Genomic DNA, 19,170 nt, shown 5'->3' with positions numbered 1-19,170 from the left:
AAGAATAAGACATTTTTGGGAAATTAAACACATGGACATTACAACAGTATTTGCAAATAACTCTGGAAAGATGGTGTTAAAACACATTTTCGCATATCTACAATACACTGGACTAATCACAAGAGTATGAGAAGAATGTAACAAGGATAGAGTAGGTGGCGGTAATGCTCCGTCTGGTTGCAAGTCGCCATAAGAAAGAAGAAGAAGAGCTTGAAGGTCCTGCTTTACCATTTCCCCCATGGAACTTGAATGCAACACACCAGCAGCAAGATTCTCCCTGCGCATGCTCACAGCGTTAGCATTAGTACTGTGATGACTGTGATGTGTGTTTTTAGAAGGTGTGTTGTCATCCAGGCACTTCGGTGTGTGTTTTTTGCATGCATGTTTTAGTGTATTTGGAGCAAATCATTCTCAGAGACAATTGTAGCTACCCTACAGCTGGAGGAAACGGACTATGTCGGCAAATAAAACAAAGAAAGTCAAAATGGCTACTAAATCTTGTCCTGAATGCGACCAACAGGTGAGGAGAATATAGGTTTCAGTTTTGAACGTTGTTACTGATTGCGTACCTTATGGAATGTTCGTAGACTACTGTCATAATAAGTTCGTAGACAACCGTCATAATAATGTTGCACAACGCTAGGGCTCTTGTATACGGAGATCAGTGGCAGCCCACACACGTTGAACAAGTTAACGTTAGCTGTGGCTTTCTGTTTAGCAAAGAAATCCTTAACATTTTCTGAAATGTTGATATAATTAACATAACCTATGTCGGCATTTTGTGACACCTTTGTATTCGGCAGATCAACGTCATTACACGATAGAGAAACGTGAGCTGGGCAAGCAGTTTAAAAGTTTAGGTACCGAATTGAAGAGTAATAAACATTTGACCAAAATCCAGGCCATTTCATTACTTTATAGCATCTGAACTTGCTTATAGGCTATAGCAAAGAGTTCAATTATACAGAATAGAATACAAGAAAGCATTCCACAATGTTCGTCAACATTTTATTGGGCTCGCAGTAATGCCAGACCTACAGCGTTTTCTCGTTTAAATGGGCTTTTCTTTTCTTTTTTACAGTTTGCAGGTCTTTGTAATGTCACAATAGCTGCATTTTGACTTCAATACCAAATTTAGTATCACAATACTGTATCAAAATGATACTGAAACGACACTGATTCGATACTCCATACCTAATAGGCTAGATCAAACACAACTCTGTAGGCTAATAAAAACGAGGACGCGACGAGACACGTGGACATACAGTGTGCAAAACCTTGAGACCCACAGTGTAGAAAATACATTTACAATGGGTCTTCTTCTTCAGGTGTGCAAAGGTGAGAAAGGAGTAGGGCTGCCCCTTCTTGGTCGATTAGTTAACAATACATATACCTTTTGTCTCTGTAATGTTTATCTGTATTGAGACAGATCTTAAACCATCTTCCTTGAATGGAAAGCACTTTGAGTCAACTTCTGTTGTTTTGAATTATTTGAAATAAAAATGACTTGACTTGACTAATCGGCCGTTTTGGTCTGATAGTGTGTTCCATTTACCTCGGAACTCAGAAGCCCGAACTGAGAATGACACCCGAGTTGACTGCGTTCCATTTAACAAGTCGGATTTTCACTGTGGGGTTAACTCTAGCCAGAGGCCTATACTAAGAAACAAGATTTGGCGTTAACGAGGTAACTTCAGGTTCAACCCAGGGTTTTCTGTATCACAAAGGTGGATCACTTGTTACCGGGTTCAATCGCCGTGGTAACTTATGCTGAATGCCTAACCTGGTCGGGAGTAGGTTAAGTTGGAGATCAGAGATCAACCGTTGTAAAAGCACCACCTACTGACCAATCAGTACTCGATTGATAACGGCGTCACCGTTCTTATAGAAGATCAGGCGGAGCTCGGTGTGCAGAGAGAGAGAGAGAGAGAGAGAGGGAGAGGAGAGGGAGAGGGAGAGAGAGAGAGAGGGAGAGAGAGGGGTGCACTCCTAAAAGACATTTAGAGATCGACAACCCCGTTAACATTCCCTGATGGGTATTTTTATGAAATATATAGATTTTAATGGGAGGGAATTACATATCAGGCTATTTGTCGGCTTCTTGAGCGGCGTGTCGCTTACCACTGCCAGGGTTGCAACTGAAATAATAGGCTAAAGCAACAACAGTTTATGGAAAGCACAAGTGTAAATATGATCAGATATTGTGCCTGACTGATGAGGAAGTGATATTGATAAGCGTTGTGAATTACGCATTTACAGCATTGGCAATTTTTTTTTGCCAGCTTTCCTCCTGTTTTAGGAAGCAGCGATTGTAATTGTAGAATTATAGTTTGCTCTTCTTATGTAAAATATGCGGCTCTGGTAGATGTTTGCGATTGGTCGTGCTGTGCCAACCCCGCCTCTTTTATGTGAACGTGCGTGCTGCTGGATTGGGAAACCCTGGGTTGATTGAACTAGTTGTTAACCACTGTGGTGACACCGCTTATGCGGGACTGCGGTTGTTAGGCTTAGTGAAGCCGGGTAACTGAAAGAAATCCAGGGCATATTGATCTTGCTTTGTAGTATAGGCCTCCGGTGAGCCACTGTTAGCAATACCAGTTGATAACAGCACATTACACAGTTTTTTGTACAAACAACGTAGCAACATGTCCACAGATAGAAGTTGGACAGGACTGTGTACGACTGATTTAGTGAGACACAAATAAGACAGAAGTGCTAATAACTGTATGTTACTACAGCTTCACTACTTTTGATGCATGAAGCAGCCATGTTGGAGTTTTAGCTCGGGGTACTGTGAGGGTTCTTCCCAACTCTGTAATCCATGTTCAGGGGGCGTGTTTCTGACTGACCTCAAAAAATGGAACGCACTATTAGTTGACTAAGATTTCTTCTTTAATTTTTTTTTATCCTTTTTTGTGCTGAATGATTATATTCAAGGAAACTTTTCAGCACCTGTGGTAAAGACAAGATTTAAAGTGGTGCTTTTGCACGATTGCATCTTTGTGGAGAAACGGACAGATCTGTTGATTAAATCACCTAGGCTTAATCGATTGGTTGACAAAATCATGTGTTAGTCGACTAATAATTTCTATAGTCGAGGACAGCCCTAGAAAGGAGCCAGGGTTTCAACATCTCTATGTAGCTCTCTTTTTTCATTTTTGCACATTACTATTTCTGACAGTTTTTCTTTGAACAACACTCTGAATGTCTTTCTGGAGAGAATGTGCACGGTTATCACCATATTTAAACGAGACGGGGATCATCACTGCCTGGTACTCCAGTGTGACCATTCAGAACAGGTGTACTGGTGTAACTGTAGCCCTAGTTGCATGCATGTCTTTATGGTGGGAGAAACCGGAGCAAACCCACGAAGCATGGGGAGAACATGCAAACTCCACACAGAAAGGCATGGGACAACCTAGGGCTGGGCGATAAAACGATAACGATATGTATCGCGATAGACACATAATCAATATCAATAGAAAATGTGGTCGATAAAACGTTCGATAACTTGTTTTTCTTCATCAGAAGAAACCAGAGGTTGTGAATCAAGTTTGGTTGCATGAACAAAGGCCCTCACTCTCTGGCAACGTGGGGAGTGACACTCTAACAGCCAATCATGTAACAGTATCACGTTTGGTTGCGCCACATCGCTGTCTCGTGTTCTTCAATAACAGAACCGGCGTGGAGTGGAAAGTGAGTGCCGCAGCGAGCGAGGAAATCGTTGATAAAACAGGAAAAGTCAGTATGGCAGTTTTGGGGATTTTATAAGTCTGACCGTAGACAGACCAATGTCGTCAGACCAACACTGGTAATACCATAAACTTGTTTTACCACTTTAGCCGCGCTCACACTTTCGAGCACAGCCGTATTCGCCATCAACGTCCAACAACATCTGCAGCTGCAACACGGCACAAGCAGCAGACCACCATGGAGAGATACTCTGCATCAGCGCCTTACTAAACGCTACAAAGAAATAACGGAGGCAGACATGCTGGGCACTGTCCAGAAGCCAGGTTACCAGCCTAGCACTAAACCTGCAGAAAATAGTTCCTTCTCAGGTTTCTTATATTTAGCTAAGACTTTGCACTATTTTATGACACTTTATTAAGCATTTCTTACTTACTTTAATTTTGCACCTTTAATGTTAAGAGATAATTGTTAAGTGTTCATTGTAATTTTAGACCTGTTTAAATTTTAATTATTTGAGTGTTTTCCATGGTTGTGTTGACATTTCTGCTTTTATAACTGAAGGGATTATAATCAGAGCAGGGTTAAGTTTAAAATAAAAATGTTTAAATTTAATATATTTTTCTCCTGGTCCTTATTTTAAATAGGTCATAAGAAATATCAATAATTATCGATATCGACCGATATGAAAAACTTATATCGTGATACAGTTTTCAACCATATCGCCCAGCCCTAAGACAACCTGGGTTTGAACCCAGAACCTTCTTGTTGTGAGGCAGAAGTGCTAACCACTGAGCCACCATGCTACAATATAGATAACATAAATCATGGTATATTGCATCAATATGGTTGTGATACCGTGAAGTTTCTGAATACTAGGTTAGGAAACTCTTATTGGCTATGTTCACACTTGGCATCTTTTTTGATCGAATCGGGAGATCAGTGAAGATTTACACCTCTAACGCCCTCATACTCTGCTTCTGACTGGCTGGTAGTCCTTACCTAGCTACTGTGCATGTGCGACTCACAACAAAGATCGAACAGAAGTAGGGGTGGGCGATATATATAATTTACGATAATATCGTCATTGTTGTGTTAACGATGTGCAAATTTACATTATCGAATATTTAAATTACTTAGAAAAAAACACTTTAAAAAACGCATTGGAACGCTACACATTCACCCATGTCAAGAAAGATGGCGGCGCACTATTGTGCAGCGGCTACTAGCCCCCCTTTCGGTGTATATTTATACAAGTACAGCCACACTGAACTAATCAATATAGGACTACGATACAACACAGACGTTACGAGAGCCTTCCAGGCGGCTCATAACATCCCGGAGGACATAGCCAGAGTGGGCGCTCTGTGGGTTGTTGTCGGCATCTAGCACGCCGAGCTAGCTACCGGCAGGATGATCAAATAACTCCGGCAAGACCAGAGGCGGAGGACTGCATTTTTGTGCATAATGAATGGGGTACCAACAGCAGGATCGTTGCCCAGCACTGCTCACCTGACCTGTAAGCCCTGTCGGTAATATACAGGCCATTTTTATTTACCACGAAAACAGCACACTGCCGTCTACATAGCCCCCGATTCTAACGTTAGCACAAGTTTGGTTCACTGCTAACCATAGTGCAGTAGTTGTTCTAGTGCAGCGCGATCACCTGGAGGGGATACAGGGGACTTTTACAAGGCGTCCTTAAAGTCTGTACTCCCCAGCTTTTTCCAGCATGTAGCTTGTGCTACTAGAGGGAAGAACACACTAGACCATGTATACTCTAACATAGCATACAGAACTGCGCCTCTCCCTCACCTTACCTGGGCCAGTCAGGTCACATCCAACTATTTCTGATCCCAGCATAAATCCCGGTCAGAAGGACTATACAGCAGTAGAAGTAGGACTATAAAAACCTGACCTGACACTGCCCTATCTCATCTCCAGGACTGCTTCCAATAAGGACATGGTTGTGTGCAATATGTTACACAACAGAGCCCTTTATTATTATGATTTAATCTTGCTTGTATGCTGCACAATTTACATTACAGCAGAGGTGTACAACTGAATGTACTCAGAGTTCAATGTTCCTACACTAGTTCAATTGGTATTAGTATTGATGAATATCAGTCACATGACCTTTTACGTCATCACACTCTTTTTCCAAGGGGGTAAGCTTCGCTTCAGAACTCGAGCCATCATGGCGCCATTTTGTTGCTAACTGGCCATCACCTCCTGTTAGCATTCCGCTGACCGCCATTTTTATTTTACGTCACTTGACTGCGAATAACTTTACATCTGAAGCGTTTAAAGACTCTATTTGTCCGTTGTTTAGTTCCAAAGAAACACGACAATGTATAAAAGGCTCCATTACCTTGTACCTCACGTTATGGCTCTGTAGCAGACGTTTTTGTAAAAATAGGCTAACGATTGTGTCATAACCAAGTGACTTACTGTCGCATAGTAGAGGAATTACCGTATAGTACAGGAGAAGCTCGCAGGCAGTTTCGACTTACATGAGATGTTTAGGTTTAATTACTAATGTTAACTAGCATGTTAGTGATCAATAATTAGCCTGTGCCCATGTTATCTCCTTACATACACCTACAGTCTCTGTATCTGTAAGATTGGGAATGATTGAGATTTCTCTTAGCATAGCTACCAGAAGACTTACAACTTTCAGACACGTTGCTCACGTCACATTCTCTCAGTTGGAGGCTGCACAGTAAAGCTGGCCATCACCGGAAAAGTGCTTCTAATAGCCTTCACTGGTCTCCGTCCAGAGCAACGGGGTCTATTGGTCCATTATATACTGTCTATGTCTTTTTCCAACTGACTGTCGCCATCTTGAGTACCTACCAGCCGGGCGGGGCCGTGGGCGGAGCGAGTACCAACCGTAACAACTGACAAGCTTGCTACAATTTACAGCTTTGTACGGATACAGTGTAGCTAAATGGCTACGAAAGGCAACATTTCGCACCTCGACTGCCATGAAAAGAAACGTTACTTTCAAAAAATATCCTCGTTAGGATGTGATCCCTACTCGATACCTGATACGTTCTTCCAGCCTCTGTCCGCTGCTACCGAACTACCAATCCTGGCATTCAATGACATATATATTTACCTTATACATAATCCATCGACCATACACTGGTGAAAGCCTCAAAGCGTACAAGAGTACCGAGGCATATCGGTACTTTGTTGCGGGCTGGGTCCTTGACTCGAAGATATGGCACCTTCACAACAAGAAGATGTTTCTCGTGAAAGGAAAGGTAAGTTTTCTTTTAACCCAACTTTGTAAACAGCTGTTAGCAGCTAGCATAACAACTCAAGGCTATCTAGACTAACTTCTAGCTGTTCTCTAGTGTATGTCAGCACAAGGGGTAGCTAAATCATCTGGTCATGGTTTCAAAACAAACTACAAGAACGAATGAAAAGCGTTGTGTTTTCATGTTTTGGGGAGGAATTAACAGGCATGGTCTTTTTTAAGAGCTCTCTCATAATTCAATTCAGGGTTGCTTTAACAAGTGTTTTTACTGTAACAATTAGACAGCATTAAGGGAAACAGTAACATGTAACATGAAATACACATACTCTCTCTCTTTCTCTCTCTCCACTCCCTTAGTACACTATAAAAAAAAACTGTTGTGTGTGTAACATGGCACTGTGTTGTAAATGCATTGATTGACAACTGAGTTGATTTTACTAGACTAATTGGTCTGCTGTCTTCTCTTAAGGTGAACCACTCTCAGGCCGTCAACATGACCCCCACACAACCATGGATCGTGGTCCATGATGATGGGACAATTTTAATGGCCCACTGCACCTGCAAAGCGGGATTGGGTGAAGCATGCTCGCATGCAGCTGCTCTCATGTATGCGGTTTTAGCAGCGGTAAATCTTAAAGATGGACTGTCCAGTACAGAGATGCCCTGTGCCTGGGTTCTTCCGAGCAAAACTGGCAAGGTACAGTACGAGGAAATCTGCAACATCTCATTCATGAAGAAGACTGTAACATACTCCCCACTACCCAGCATTCCTGTCCCTACAGAAGAGGAGTATATGGACTTCTACCAAAAGCTGTATGAATGTGATGTTCAGGAAGAAAGTACTAAGGGGACTGCTATCTTGTCTGTGATCGAGGGCCACTCTCACAGATATAAACCAAAGACCCTTCAACTGAATTTGCCAGAACCACTTTCTAAATTATATTCAAAGGCAAAGTTGCATGCTGATTTGTCGTCCTTACTAGTAGAGAGTGAAAGCATCTTTGACAATCAGGTATGAACTGACAAATTGCAAGTCTTTAGTTTTAATGTTTACATTAATAGCTTTATTTTGTTGAAATAGAATTAAATTTTTCAACTTTCAGTCCTTATCAGTAGAAGAGGCAACCAGAGCACAGTCTGCCAGTAAGGTTTGGTTTGAGCAAAGAGCAGGCAGAGTAACAGCGTCAGTCTTCCACGAAGCAGGCAGGTCAGGCAGTGCTGCATTCTTGATTAAGAGGATTTGCTATCCCCGGTCCTGTCAGGTGTCTACAGGGGCAATGAGGTAACGATAGAAATGTACAAAGAGAGACTACATATCAAAGTATGCTGCCCAGGGCTGGTTTTCATTCTATTTGTCATAGCCATATTTCAGAGGAACAGTGATGTCCTTACAATCCCACTTAAAGGACTTAAATGATACAAGCTGAGAATATGATCCCAATCCTAAATATACAATGTTTCCATGTTTCTCAAAAGAGATTGCCATTACATGTACATAATGGTGTGTGCACTCCATAGAGAATAATGAATACATTATTCTGGATTTGCAGTGCATACTATATTGCTAATGTATTTAAGTATAAATTATTCTTTATTTTTCTAGATGGGGACATGTGAGTGAGCTAACAGCAAGGACACAGTACATCACAGCATTGAAAGATCATCACATTGATTTTCAAGTGCATACAACAGCCCTAATCATCAACAAATCACTGCCATGGATCGGTGCATCGCCGGATGGAACTTTTACCTGTGCTTGCCACGGTAGAGGTGTGCTTGAGATAAAATGCCCTTTTACTCTTAAAGATAAGTCTATTGTCAACAGCTGCAATGCTGACACAAACTTCTGTCTAATGGCAAAGGACAATGTGATAGCGCTAAAGCCGAATCACAAATATATGGCACAAGTCCAAGTACAAATGCGCATTGCTGAGGTCCAGTATGGGGACTTTGTAGTGTGGAGTCCCACTGAAATGTTTATTCAGCGCATTCAGTTTGATGAAGTGTTCTTCAATGAGACATACAGTGGAGTCGAAACATTTATTAAAACTAGGATTTTGCCAGAACTTCTTGGGAAATATTACACAGTACCACGTCCAGTGGTTTCCCCAACCTCAGAGCAACAGCCCCAGTCAGGGTGCTATTGTGGTGAACCAGCTGGAGAGCCAGAGAATGTAGTAATCTGTGCATCTAAACAGTGCAAAAGAGGGCTCTTCCACAGGTCTTGCTTGCGTTTGACTAGAGTTCCAAAAGTGTGGAAATGTTATGAATGCAGGAAAATCCAGAATAAATGAAACACTATATTAGTTAAGATTCCCTGTTGTGTTTGCTATACACACACACACACACACACACACACACACACACACACACACACACACACACACACACACACTAGTACGGTAGACTGTTACTCCTAGAGCAGGGGTCTTAAAATTTTTTTAAGCCAAGGACCCCTTAACTGAAAGAGACGGAACTGCTCTTTTTCTACTACATATTTTATAAAATTGAGTTGCATATTAAACTGGGCCTACAGTAAGGTGTAGAGCAGCATAAAGCCTTTATACCTACCTTTTTAGTACATAGAATACTAAACTATTAAAATAGCCTACTAATTCTTGGTATGATTTTATAATTCATGTTTTAATGTTAAACATACATGTGGCACAGTGAATCCTTAGGATGAACTGTATCTGTGGATCTTAGTGGCTACCTTACTTATGGTCCAGTAAGCCTATCATCAGTGGGTTTTTTCACTTTCAAAAAAATTAACAATAATTTTGACCCCGTTGAAGATCTCTGATCTAGAGAATAAGACTTTATGCTTCAGATTGTATTAGTTCATTCCCTGTAGTCTTGACGGCACACACGCACGCACATACCTACACGGTATACTGTTACACTGTAGACTGTATCAAGTTTTCTGTGCATGATTCTCTTAATTTTTATTTTGCTTTCTTTGATTTGTGTATAGTTATTTTGGTGGGGAGGTTGCCTTTCAGCTGGTTTTGGAGTGTGCAAACTAGATTTGAGTGCCCTGTCTAGTTGTCTGGCAAATTGTAAATACTATTTATACTATTACTATATATACCATTTATATCTTGAAAATATATCCTATTTATCCAATTCCATATCTTGCTAAATTAATTAATAAGCAATGAGTTTTACTGGTCTTGTTCTTCTGTTTTGAAGAAGTTTGACATTGAAATAAATAAAATATTTGTACTGTATCAGCCATTAACAGTTTCCTGTGTGTCTTATTAATGTCACATAAAAGACATAATAGACTAATGAATGACATGAAATGAAATGAATGTATTGACACAAATGTATTCACTCCTTTGGAACAACCGGGGGGCAAAGGTTACAGAGGGCACAGCACACTTTCACCATCTTGTCCAGAGGTGTGAGTCCATCTGGGGTTGAGTAGCACAGAGTTATTGGTATAGTTCCTTGCAAAATGGTGTATTTATTCCGTACGAGGCCTATAACTCTCTCCACATGGATGCGCACTGCTGCCAGTCCCCGCGATGACTCAACTTCAGCTGGGTGAAGCTGCTGTTTTCCTTTAGTAAATGCCGGTATCTTGAGTCGAGCATTAACAAGACCCAAAGACTCTGCCACATTAAACCCCCTGTCTGCGAGAACAACCTCTCCAGGGGACAATAAGTCAAGAAATCCACTGTGCTCCGTCACATGCTTGTCACTTGTCCTCCCGCCCAACCTTTCGAAACAAAGCTGATGACCCCTTGTGGAGTTATGGAGATGAGGTATTTATCTGTGTTATGATGCTTATACTGAGAATACGTTTGTGCTCTTGCTCTCATTTCCTTTGGTCTTTCGATAAAAATTTCAAAGCAATCAATAATACTGGTACAATTTTCAAAGCCGTTTCTATGGGAGACTACAAAGGATCTGATCTCTGCTTGGCCACTTTATGATATTACACAGCCTGATATTCATTACATTCAGTGTGTTGTTGAAAACCCGATCAGCAGTTGACGTTGATACATGAAATACATGAGCTAAAAAGAAAAGTGGCAAGTTCATTCTCAGGCGCATTAATGTCAAAAGAAACCGCTGAAAAGTGGACAAACTGGATTTCAACTTTAGGAATGATGAGATAAAAGAGAAAACAATTAGTTTTACATATGAAGGAAGGCCAGTTAATTTATGTACTTTATCATCTTTGTCCTTCAAACTTTCTTGGTCGAAAGACACTGACTTTACTTGACCCTTGAGCTTTCATATTTCTGTCTGTAGTCTTACGCACTCCTCATTTAATTGTTTCATTGTGGCTTCACAAGAGCCATTTCCAAAGGAACCTAGAGATAATCCTACATCACTGCTAGTCTCCATTCCAGGCTCCTCTCTGTCAATCTCCTGTCCCTCTTCTCCATCCAACTCATGTCCGTCTTCTCCACCCAACCCCTCTTCATCTCCCCCGTCAATTTCCTGTCCACCTTCTTCATCTAACTCATGTCGATCTTCTCTGTCAAATTCTTGCCTGTCATCTTTGTCCATCTCCACTCCCTCTTCTTCTTTTCCAGTCTCTTGTCTGTCCAAACTAACTGCTCTTTTTCTCTTCAGTTCTTGTGTTTGTTTGAATCTTGTCATTTGATTAATCCTCTTCCTCTTGTTGGGGGAGCTGAGGTACGGAAATATTGTTGGGACAAAGTCAGGGTTCAGAGGGTTCTGGCTCTTCACACCTAGTGAGACAAATAATTTTTTAGATTATGAATAAATATCTCTAAACGTCAACAACGTGGAAGAAAGCTACAATGTCAGTGAAATAAACAATACTAGCTAGTATGTGAAGTTAATAAGGACTGAAGAACTCATATGTGCTATGCTTTGCAAAACGGTGACTCCAACAAATGCTCCAGGCTGCTAATGTTATGGTGTAAACAGATTAGCCAACCAGTTGGTAATGTCACCAGTCTTAGGACACACACACACACACACACACACACACACACACACACACACACACACACACACACACACACACACACACACACACAAACGTGTTTCCAGACTACAATCTTAAACTGGTTCTAAGCTTGAACAATTATCCTCAGTTTATGACTGATGTGATGTCTCTACCAGATATTGTAACAAGTTTGTATTAAAGGATAAACTGACCTTTGACGCTAAACTCATGCTGTTAGACAGTATATGAAACAATTCACCCTGACTGCTTAATACTGTTTGGAAAGATTCGTATGTTATTATCTTTAGCTTGGCGGTTGGCGATTAGCGGCCGTTAGCCATTAGCCGTAAAATGATTCACCCCTAAACAGAAGTACAATGCATCACTTTGTAGCTAAAACAGAGAGCTCAACACTCAGGGTGACAAGAGGAGCTGCAGCAATGTGCAGTACAACAAAAATACTGTGTAAAGTAGGACATTGCTATTTTATGTTTGGGTAACGGGGTGATCCCCAATCAGTGCCTTTGTTTTGGGGTTACAGAAAGGACACCTGTTTGCGCGGGCTGATAAGTTTCGTTTTTGAGTTAGTAGTGAGAGTGGCCGACCCATGACCTCAACTGACAACCAACCAGAACCAAACACTTATTTTTTTTATGCCCAATCATAGTTCTCTACTACACAACCATTGTAAACACTCGGATAATAATTGTGCAGTGTCATGTGAGTACACATATAAACACAAAAGTAATGTAACAGTAATAATACTAGGCATTAGCATGCTGCTAGCAAATTTTATGCTAACATACTGCATTTCAAAGGAGTACGCCAGAACAAATAACATTTATATAAACCTAAGGCACCGAAAATACACATGTAAACATTTACACCAATGTACTCACGTGTCTCTGTACGCACACATGCACATATGGCGACACAGATGACAACGATACACCCCAGAAATATCTACAGGTGCATGACCTCAACTGGTTGATTTTTTAATTTTATTTTTTTACCAGTGGCAGCAAGGGATAGGTAGGATTTTTTTTTTTTCCTTTACAGTAGCGATGGATACTCAATTTTTTCATAACCTAGTCTACCTGTTACTACATGTACAGTTGTTGCTTAGTAAATTGAAAACATGTCATTCACGTGCATATTAAGTAGCCACATGTATCTGTTTTGGTCTTATAATACATCCACAGATTTACCACTCCAGCGGAGAGGATGGTTAGTTTAGACAGCAGCTAAGTTTACAAGAGTTTGTCCAAGAATCAAGATTCGTTGCAAACTAAGAAACCGTTAAACTACAAACTGACATCTTTCATTTGTAAAAAGTCGCTATTTGCAGAGTAGAGCTGTGTCAGCACGTGGACAAGACTGGACAGCGCAGTCAGAGCAGACTGAAATATCGGTTTCTACATGTTTATGCCTGTAGAACAGGTAGGTGGGTATACTGATAAGTATTGACTTTTTAATCATGGAGGGTTTATTGTAGGCTACTTACTTACAGTAATGAGTGTAGCGTTAGTTCATCTGCGCCAGCGGAAGTAAATAATGTATAATCTGTAGCTATCGTTTCAAATCGGTTACATGTGCTGCGTGAAGTAACGCACACACATCGGCTATGGTGTGTGTGTGCGTGTGTGTGCGTGCGCGGCGCGGGCATTGTTGTTCAGAATCCCATCTATCTTCCATAATGCAACGCTTGTAATCGTGTTTGCTTGCTACGTTGCCATCCTCTTGAACGACATATAGTTCTTGAGTGGTTTCATCTGCCCTGTTTAACGTATTGAAGCTCCCCGGCGGCGCTGTAGCGTTGTAGCTGGTCGCTGAGGGCTGCTTGAAGGCGCCGTCCGCACGCTGCTGCTGCTGCCTGGACACGGCAACGTTAAGTGCCGCAACGGCGACATCGGGTCCTCTTCCAGCATTGCTGGAGGACAACAGGCATCTTGCATCGCAAGAGTGTTGTACAAAAATGTAATTATAGTTTGCCTCAAACTTTTTATTTGTGTATTTATTTAATAATTAATTATTTAAAACTTTTGGTTTTGCACTGACAAAACAAGACATTTAAACACATCACCTTGGACTTTGAGAAACTTGGATTTTTGTTCACTATTTTCTGACATTTTGCAGACCAAACAATTTATCGAGAAAATAATTGGCGAAAATAGTTGCAGCCCTAATAATCTTCTGTGTTTCCTTTTTGATTCTCTCTAGATTCCAGTTGCGTGCAAGTCCTGCCCATGTGGTTATGTGTTTATTAGCAGAAAACTCCTAAATGCCAAGTTAAATGAGCGCTCCTCTCCAGCCATAGCAGGTAAGGTTCAGCTTGCAAACGCTAATGAATTATGTCTGAAAATGTAGTTCAACCTTGTGTTTAATGGTTGCTTGATTCTTCTTAATATGTTATGAGCAAAGTAATATTAAATGACCCTCAAAATAAAACTTGAAAATAAACGTTAACATATATAACAGCTGTTACGTCAGTTCTACTTTACTTGTGCTCATTTAAAATACAGTCACTCAATACTTGTCTTTATTGTTATTACTGTAAAGTCTTAATTTAGCTGTAGCCTGCTTTTCCCATTATGTTTGACTTAACGTTATTTTACACTGAATCTAGCTGTCCGTTCTGCCTGCACGATCCATTCTGCGCAAATGCGTTATTTTAGACTGAATCTGACTGCCTTGATTTTTGTAAAGTTAGTACACAGTCGTAGCCATAAATGCAATGGTACTTTTACCATTTTCGGTTTTCGGTTTCGGCCAAGAATTTTCATTTCGGTGCATCCCTAATTCTATTACATACAGAAATACAAACAAGCCAGGGTGTTTTTCCCCTATCCCAGAATACATAAGCTGTGAAGCCAGACCTTACTCGAGTACTGACACAGCGCTGTGGAGATAGGCCTGGCAATATGAGACTATAGGGGATGTGAGTGGAAACCCATCCAACATGCTGACACACATTTGAGACGAGGAAAATACAAAATCCTTATCCCTGCTGCTTGAAAGCAGGAGTTAAGGAGCAGAACAAGATGAAACAATCACTGAAGCAGTTGACATTACATTACATTACACCTAATTGTTAAAGAATTGTCTGGAATCAAATACTCAACAATTCACAGGGTTTCTGCAAGGTCTTAAAAAGTCTAAAATTTCAAAATCAATCATCATTTTTAGGCCTTAAAAAGTCGTAAATTCGCAAAAGTATTGTGTTCATGGTCTTAAATAATTTCAAACAGGTCTTACATTTTCCTACGTCCATGTAACGCTACCTCTAATGCTCATTGAAATGTTTTTTTATTATTCCGTGGTGTTGTAGTTCTTTCTTTCGCTCATCCAAATATAATTTGCTGTATATGTACAGATTATTATAACTTTGTGCTGCTTTTATTCAATTTTAATATTTTATAATCAATATATCAATTTTAATTTTATTTACTTTGTAGTAGTACTCATGTGACTCTGCATTTAATTTTATGTTGTGATATAGGTCTTAAATTTCATTCATAATGGGTCTTAAAAAGGTCAGAAAAAGTCTAAAATTTGACTTGTTGAAACCTGCAGAAACCCTGTATTCAGATATTTGTTCATGGCTAGGTATTCGATTTATAATTTTAGGATTCGGATATACGTTTTTTGGCTGAGCATGCATTCACATACACTGCGTAGGTCATCAAACAGTCCGGCAAATTGGCAGGTCTTTCCATTTGTTTTGAATGCCTGCCGCAAAAAGGGGAGACCGATTCAACTTTTGGAGAAACTCAACATCACTGCTGTGGCCAATCATGTAAACAGAGATCAGACTACAGCAGACAACACAATAAAGTGCAGCTCTACAGACTCCACAGTCAGTGAATTGTAACATTTCATTCAGATATCTTGACATGATTGGTCAAGGGAACCCTTTTAAAACGGCCCTGCAAGTTTTTCCCTCTCCAAAACATAGCCTTACTTTGGAGCGTTTTTTAACCCCCTTTCTGAAGAGCTAGCATTGTATAGTTTGTACAAATGGATTCATTAGGTCCTTTCGTTTCATATGATACAGACAGATTCATTTTATGAATCAATATTGGATCATTCAAGTGAAAGTCGATTTGAACTGGAAAGTCGATTTTAAAAAACAAAAACAAAAAAAAACCGCCCTACAAATTATGGGAATATGTTTTTCATTATCCATGTTGTCTGCTTCAGACAAGCTGGACTTTAAGCGGAGGAGGACAGAGCGCATTCGCAGAGAGAGGATAGACTCTTCTTTAACCAGTGACTTGGAAAACAGGAGAAGATCCCGGGCCAACAGCCAATCAGATCCCATCCGGAGAGGAAGGGGCAGACCAAAAACAGTGGGGCTGAAGAAACACGAAGAGGAGAAAGGTAAAAGAAGTGGTTATTTACAGTTTCTTATCACAGGTCTCTTGTGATTAGTAGGGCTGGACCCGAATATTCGTTCGGTGGGTTGGTATTCGATTTTAAAATTTGACATTTGAATATTCGTTCTTTTTTTATTTTTTATTTTGGTTTATTTATTTTCTGCATTTATCTCTCGTTCACACTCCAGTCCAGTTGGTGGTGGTAATGCACATTTAAGTTGGTTTGCCAACCGCGTTGTTAACTCTGTGGGTCTGAAGATGTCGTATACGACATCAAATAATACCTTTTATGGAGTCTGAATAGATGGCGGAGAGAGGAGTTAGGCAACAGACATTTAAAAAACTTGAGACATCTGTGCCTCAGAGCCGTTGATTAAAAGCGACGTCAATTAAATTTGACATGTGGCACAGCTGCATCAGCTGTTCATTTTTTTGTTTCTTTGCTTTTTAAATGGTGTATTGTATGGCTGTATGAGTGAAACAAGGATTTACTTTAACGATTAGAGAGGCTGCTTTCAGTAACGTTTCCATGTGCGCAGTAATGTCTCTGTAGCTCATATCAGACAAATCAGCAGCAAAACTAACTAGTTAAAAACTTGCCAGAGGAAACCGAACTAGACCTTGAGCTTCTGAAGTAATCATAATAAAGTTAAGTTGCTGTTTCTCAAGCATCTTTCTGGGGACGCACTTACAAAGGTTGTTGTTTTGGATTTTAGATGTTAATATTTTCCTCATTAATTATGTATTATTTCACCCACCCGCTATTAATCGGAATGTTTATTTGATCCGACCGGCCCGATCTGTGGATTAACCACAGGGCCGTGGATATAACTGTATCCTCTCTCTCTCTCCCTCTTTCTCTCTCTCTCTCTCTCTCTCTCTCTCTCTCTCTCTCTCACGCCTCTTTGTTTACATGCCATGGGTGAAAAGACTTTTGCAGAGGATACATCGGTGTATCCTCGATTATAGCTCCTCCAGGGAACCTCTTCGCTCCTCTATGTGCATTTTAAGAATTGGGACGTCCTTCAAGGTTGTGCACTGAGAATGATTTCTGGGTCACAAGCCGGTGGATCGAGGAGTCAAGGAGAAAAAAAATTGAACTCGCCCACTGGCTTCTGCTCTTTGTTCCCCGATTCCATTCCCCTTTTGGGGAAATTAAAATACAAAAAAATATCTTACCAACCTTATTTTAAAAATGCTTAGGATGTGGTAAAATTATAAAACCACATCATATTTATCTACATCGAAGAAGAAAGGCATCAAAACTCTCATTTACTTTGTTTAGGATTGATGGTAACGCTTTATTTGAAGGGGTGTGCAGACTGACATGACTAGGGATGTAACGATTACCGGTGTAACGGTAAACCACGATAAAAATGTTGACGATAACAATTACCGTTTACATTTAAAGTATCATTATTATCATGGTGGATTACTACGGTGTGGAAACCATGTGTTTAATCCTTCCCAGCTTCATCCGAGTCTCCTGAAGTTGCCGCACAGGCACACTGCATAGCCTACAACGTGTGTTTCTTGAAGCAGGAATCATGGCGGAAGGAGGAGATGACAGCTCTCAGAACATTTATCAGCCTATTGCCTATATTTTTGTAACATAATAAACACTGTTGCCCTTTTTGAAACTATTTCAGCTTGTGTAGGCCTATCAGTGCTTTCTGGAAATATTGAATACACTTTTAAAAATACCGCAATAATACTGAAAACCATGATAATTTTGGTCACTCTAACCGTGAGGTTAAATTTTCATACCGTTACATCCCTAGACATGACATTGTCATAACCATGACCTGACATCTGTCATGAACACGAAGGAGTCTATGAACGTTCATGACTGTTGTCATTAAGTGTCATTCAGTAACTTATGACACTATTAATGCTAAGTTGGTTGTATAAGATGTCTTTGTTATGACAACTTGACATTAACCAAGACAACATAACCTGTAATCAATATGTCATGGCAGGCCTAATTAATAAACTAATAATCTAAAGAAACTCTTAGCTTTATGTGTTAACATTACATTAAACTGTCATAAGTGGCTGGTTCTGACAATGGCTGTCATGAGACTGAATATTTTCCTTGACCTCAAGTAAAGTGAAACAATTTGGACTCGTCATTAGGGTGTCATAAAAGTTATAAGACCAGTTTGACAACAGTGAATGCACTACTGAGGTTATTTAATGAGTTTTGAATGGATGATGTTAGCTTTGGGGTGGCAGTAGCTCAGTCCATAGGGAGTTGGGTGGGGAACCAGAGGGTCGCCGGTTCAAGTCTATGGGCAGCCCCCAACTCTGACATCTCTCCATTCGTGTATGTATAGGTCCTGTGCATGTGTGTGAACATTTAATTTCCCCTCGTGGGATTAATAAAGGCACTTCTTCTTCTGTCTTTAGACTAAGGTTACTCGTTGCTAAACTATCCGCTAACTAGTTAGCTGCTGTTAGCTAGTTAGCTTGGTTAGCTGTACAGCTGACTCAGCCGTAGGGTGCAAGGTGCCAAACCCTGAAATAAACCCATCTCAGAAGTGTATTCCCTGTTCTGTAACTGGCCATTATAATGGTCTCATAAAAGCCAATATAAAAACCACCCACTTTAATGTAATGTTAACAAATAAAGTGAAATGGTTTTTTTAAGTTAGATAGTTAGACCTGCTGTGACATATTTATGACTATGGTTACAATATGTTGTCGAGGTTAATGTCGAGTTGTCACAACAAAGACATTGTTGTCCAATAACAGTTTTCTGTCTCATGTCTCTCCCTTCTCCTCCCTCCCTTTCAACTCTCCTGCTCCCCCTGGGGAGGCACGCATCACAGTTTGAAAACCTCAGCTCCAGATTGAACCTGACATTACCTTCATTGATCTTGCAATGTAGATCGATTTACCCTCCA

The 19,170-nt window shown here is 40.4% G+C and overlaps 1 protein-coding gene across 2 annotated transcripts in view; it reads left to right on the top strand.

The window, feature by feature from the left end:
• The first annotated feature begins 234 nt into the window (after positions 1 to 234).
• The window catches only part of c1h16orf87 (chromosome 1 C16orf87 homolog), a 20,027-nt gene continuing 1,091 nt past the window's right edge, over positions 235 to 19,170 (top strand). The window contains exons 1-4 of one of the 2 annotated variants that reach the window (XM_028586210.1): positions 235 to 520; positions 14,109 to 14,208; positions 16,089 to 16,268; positions 17,736 to 19,087. In XM_028586210.1, coding sequence (XP_028442011.1) covers positions 455 to 520; positions 14,109 to 14,208; positions 16,089 to 16,268; positions 17,736 to 17,875 — 486 coding nt within the window. In that variant the 5' untranslated portion in view covers positions 235 to 454 and the 3' untranslated portion in view covers positions 17,876 to 19,087. Of the gene's footprint in view, positions 521 to 14,108; positions 14,209 to 16,088; positions 16,269 to 17,735; positions 19,088 to 19,170 lie in introns of those variants that run through there. The other variant, XM_028586218.1, reaches the window with a different exon arrangement.

Source organism: Perca flavescens, chromosome 1 (genome assembly GCF_004354835.1).
Source record: "Perca flavescens isolate YP-PL-M2 chromosome 1, PFLA_1.0, whole genome shotgun sequence".
Lineage (NCBI taxonomy): Eukaryota > Metazoa > Chordata > Actinopteri > Perciformes > Percidae > Perca > Perca flavescens.
The sequence above is the reverse complement of the archived record's forward strand: the minus strand, read 5'-3'. Positions and strand labels throughout refer to the sequence as shown.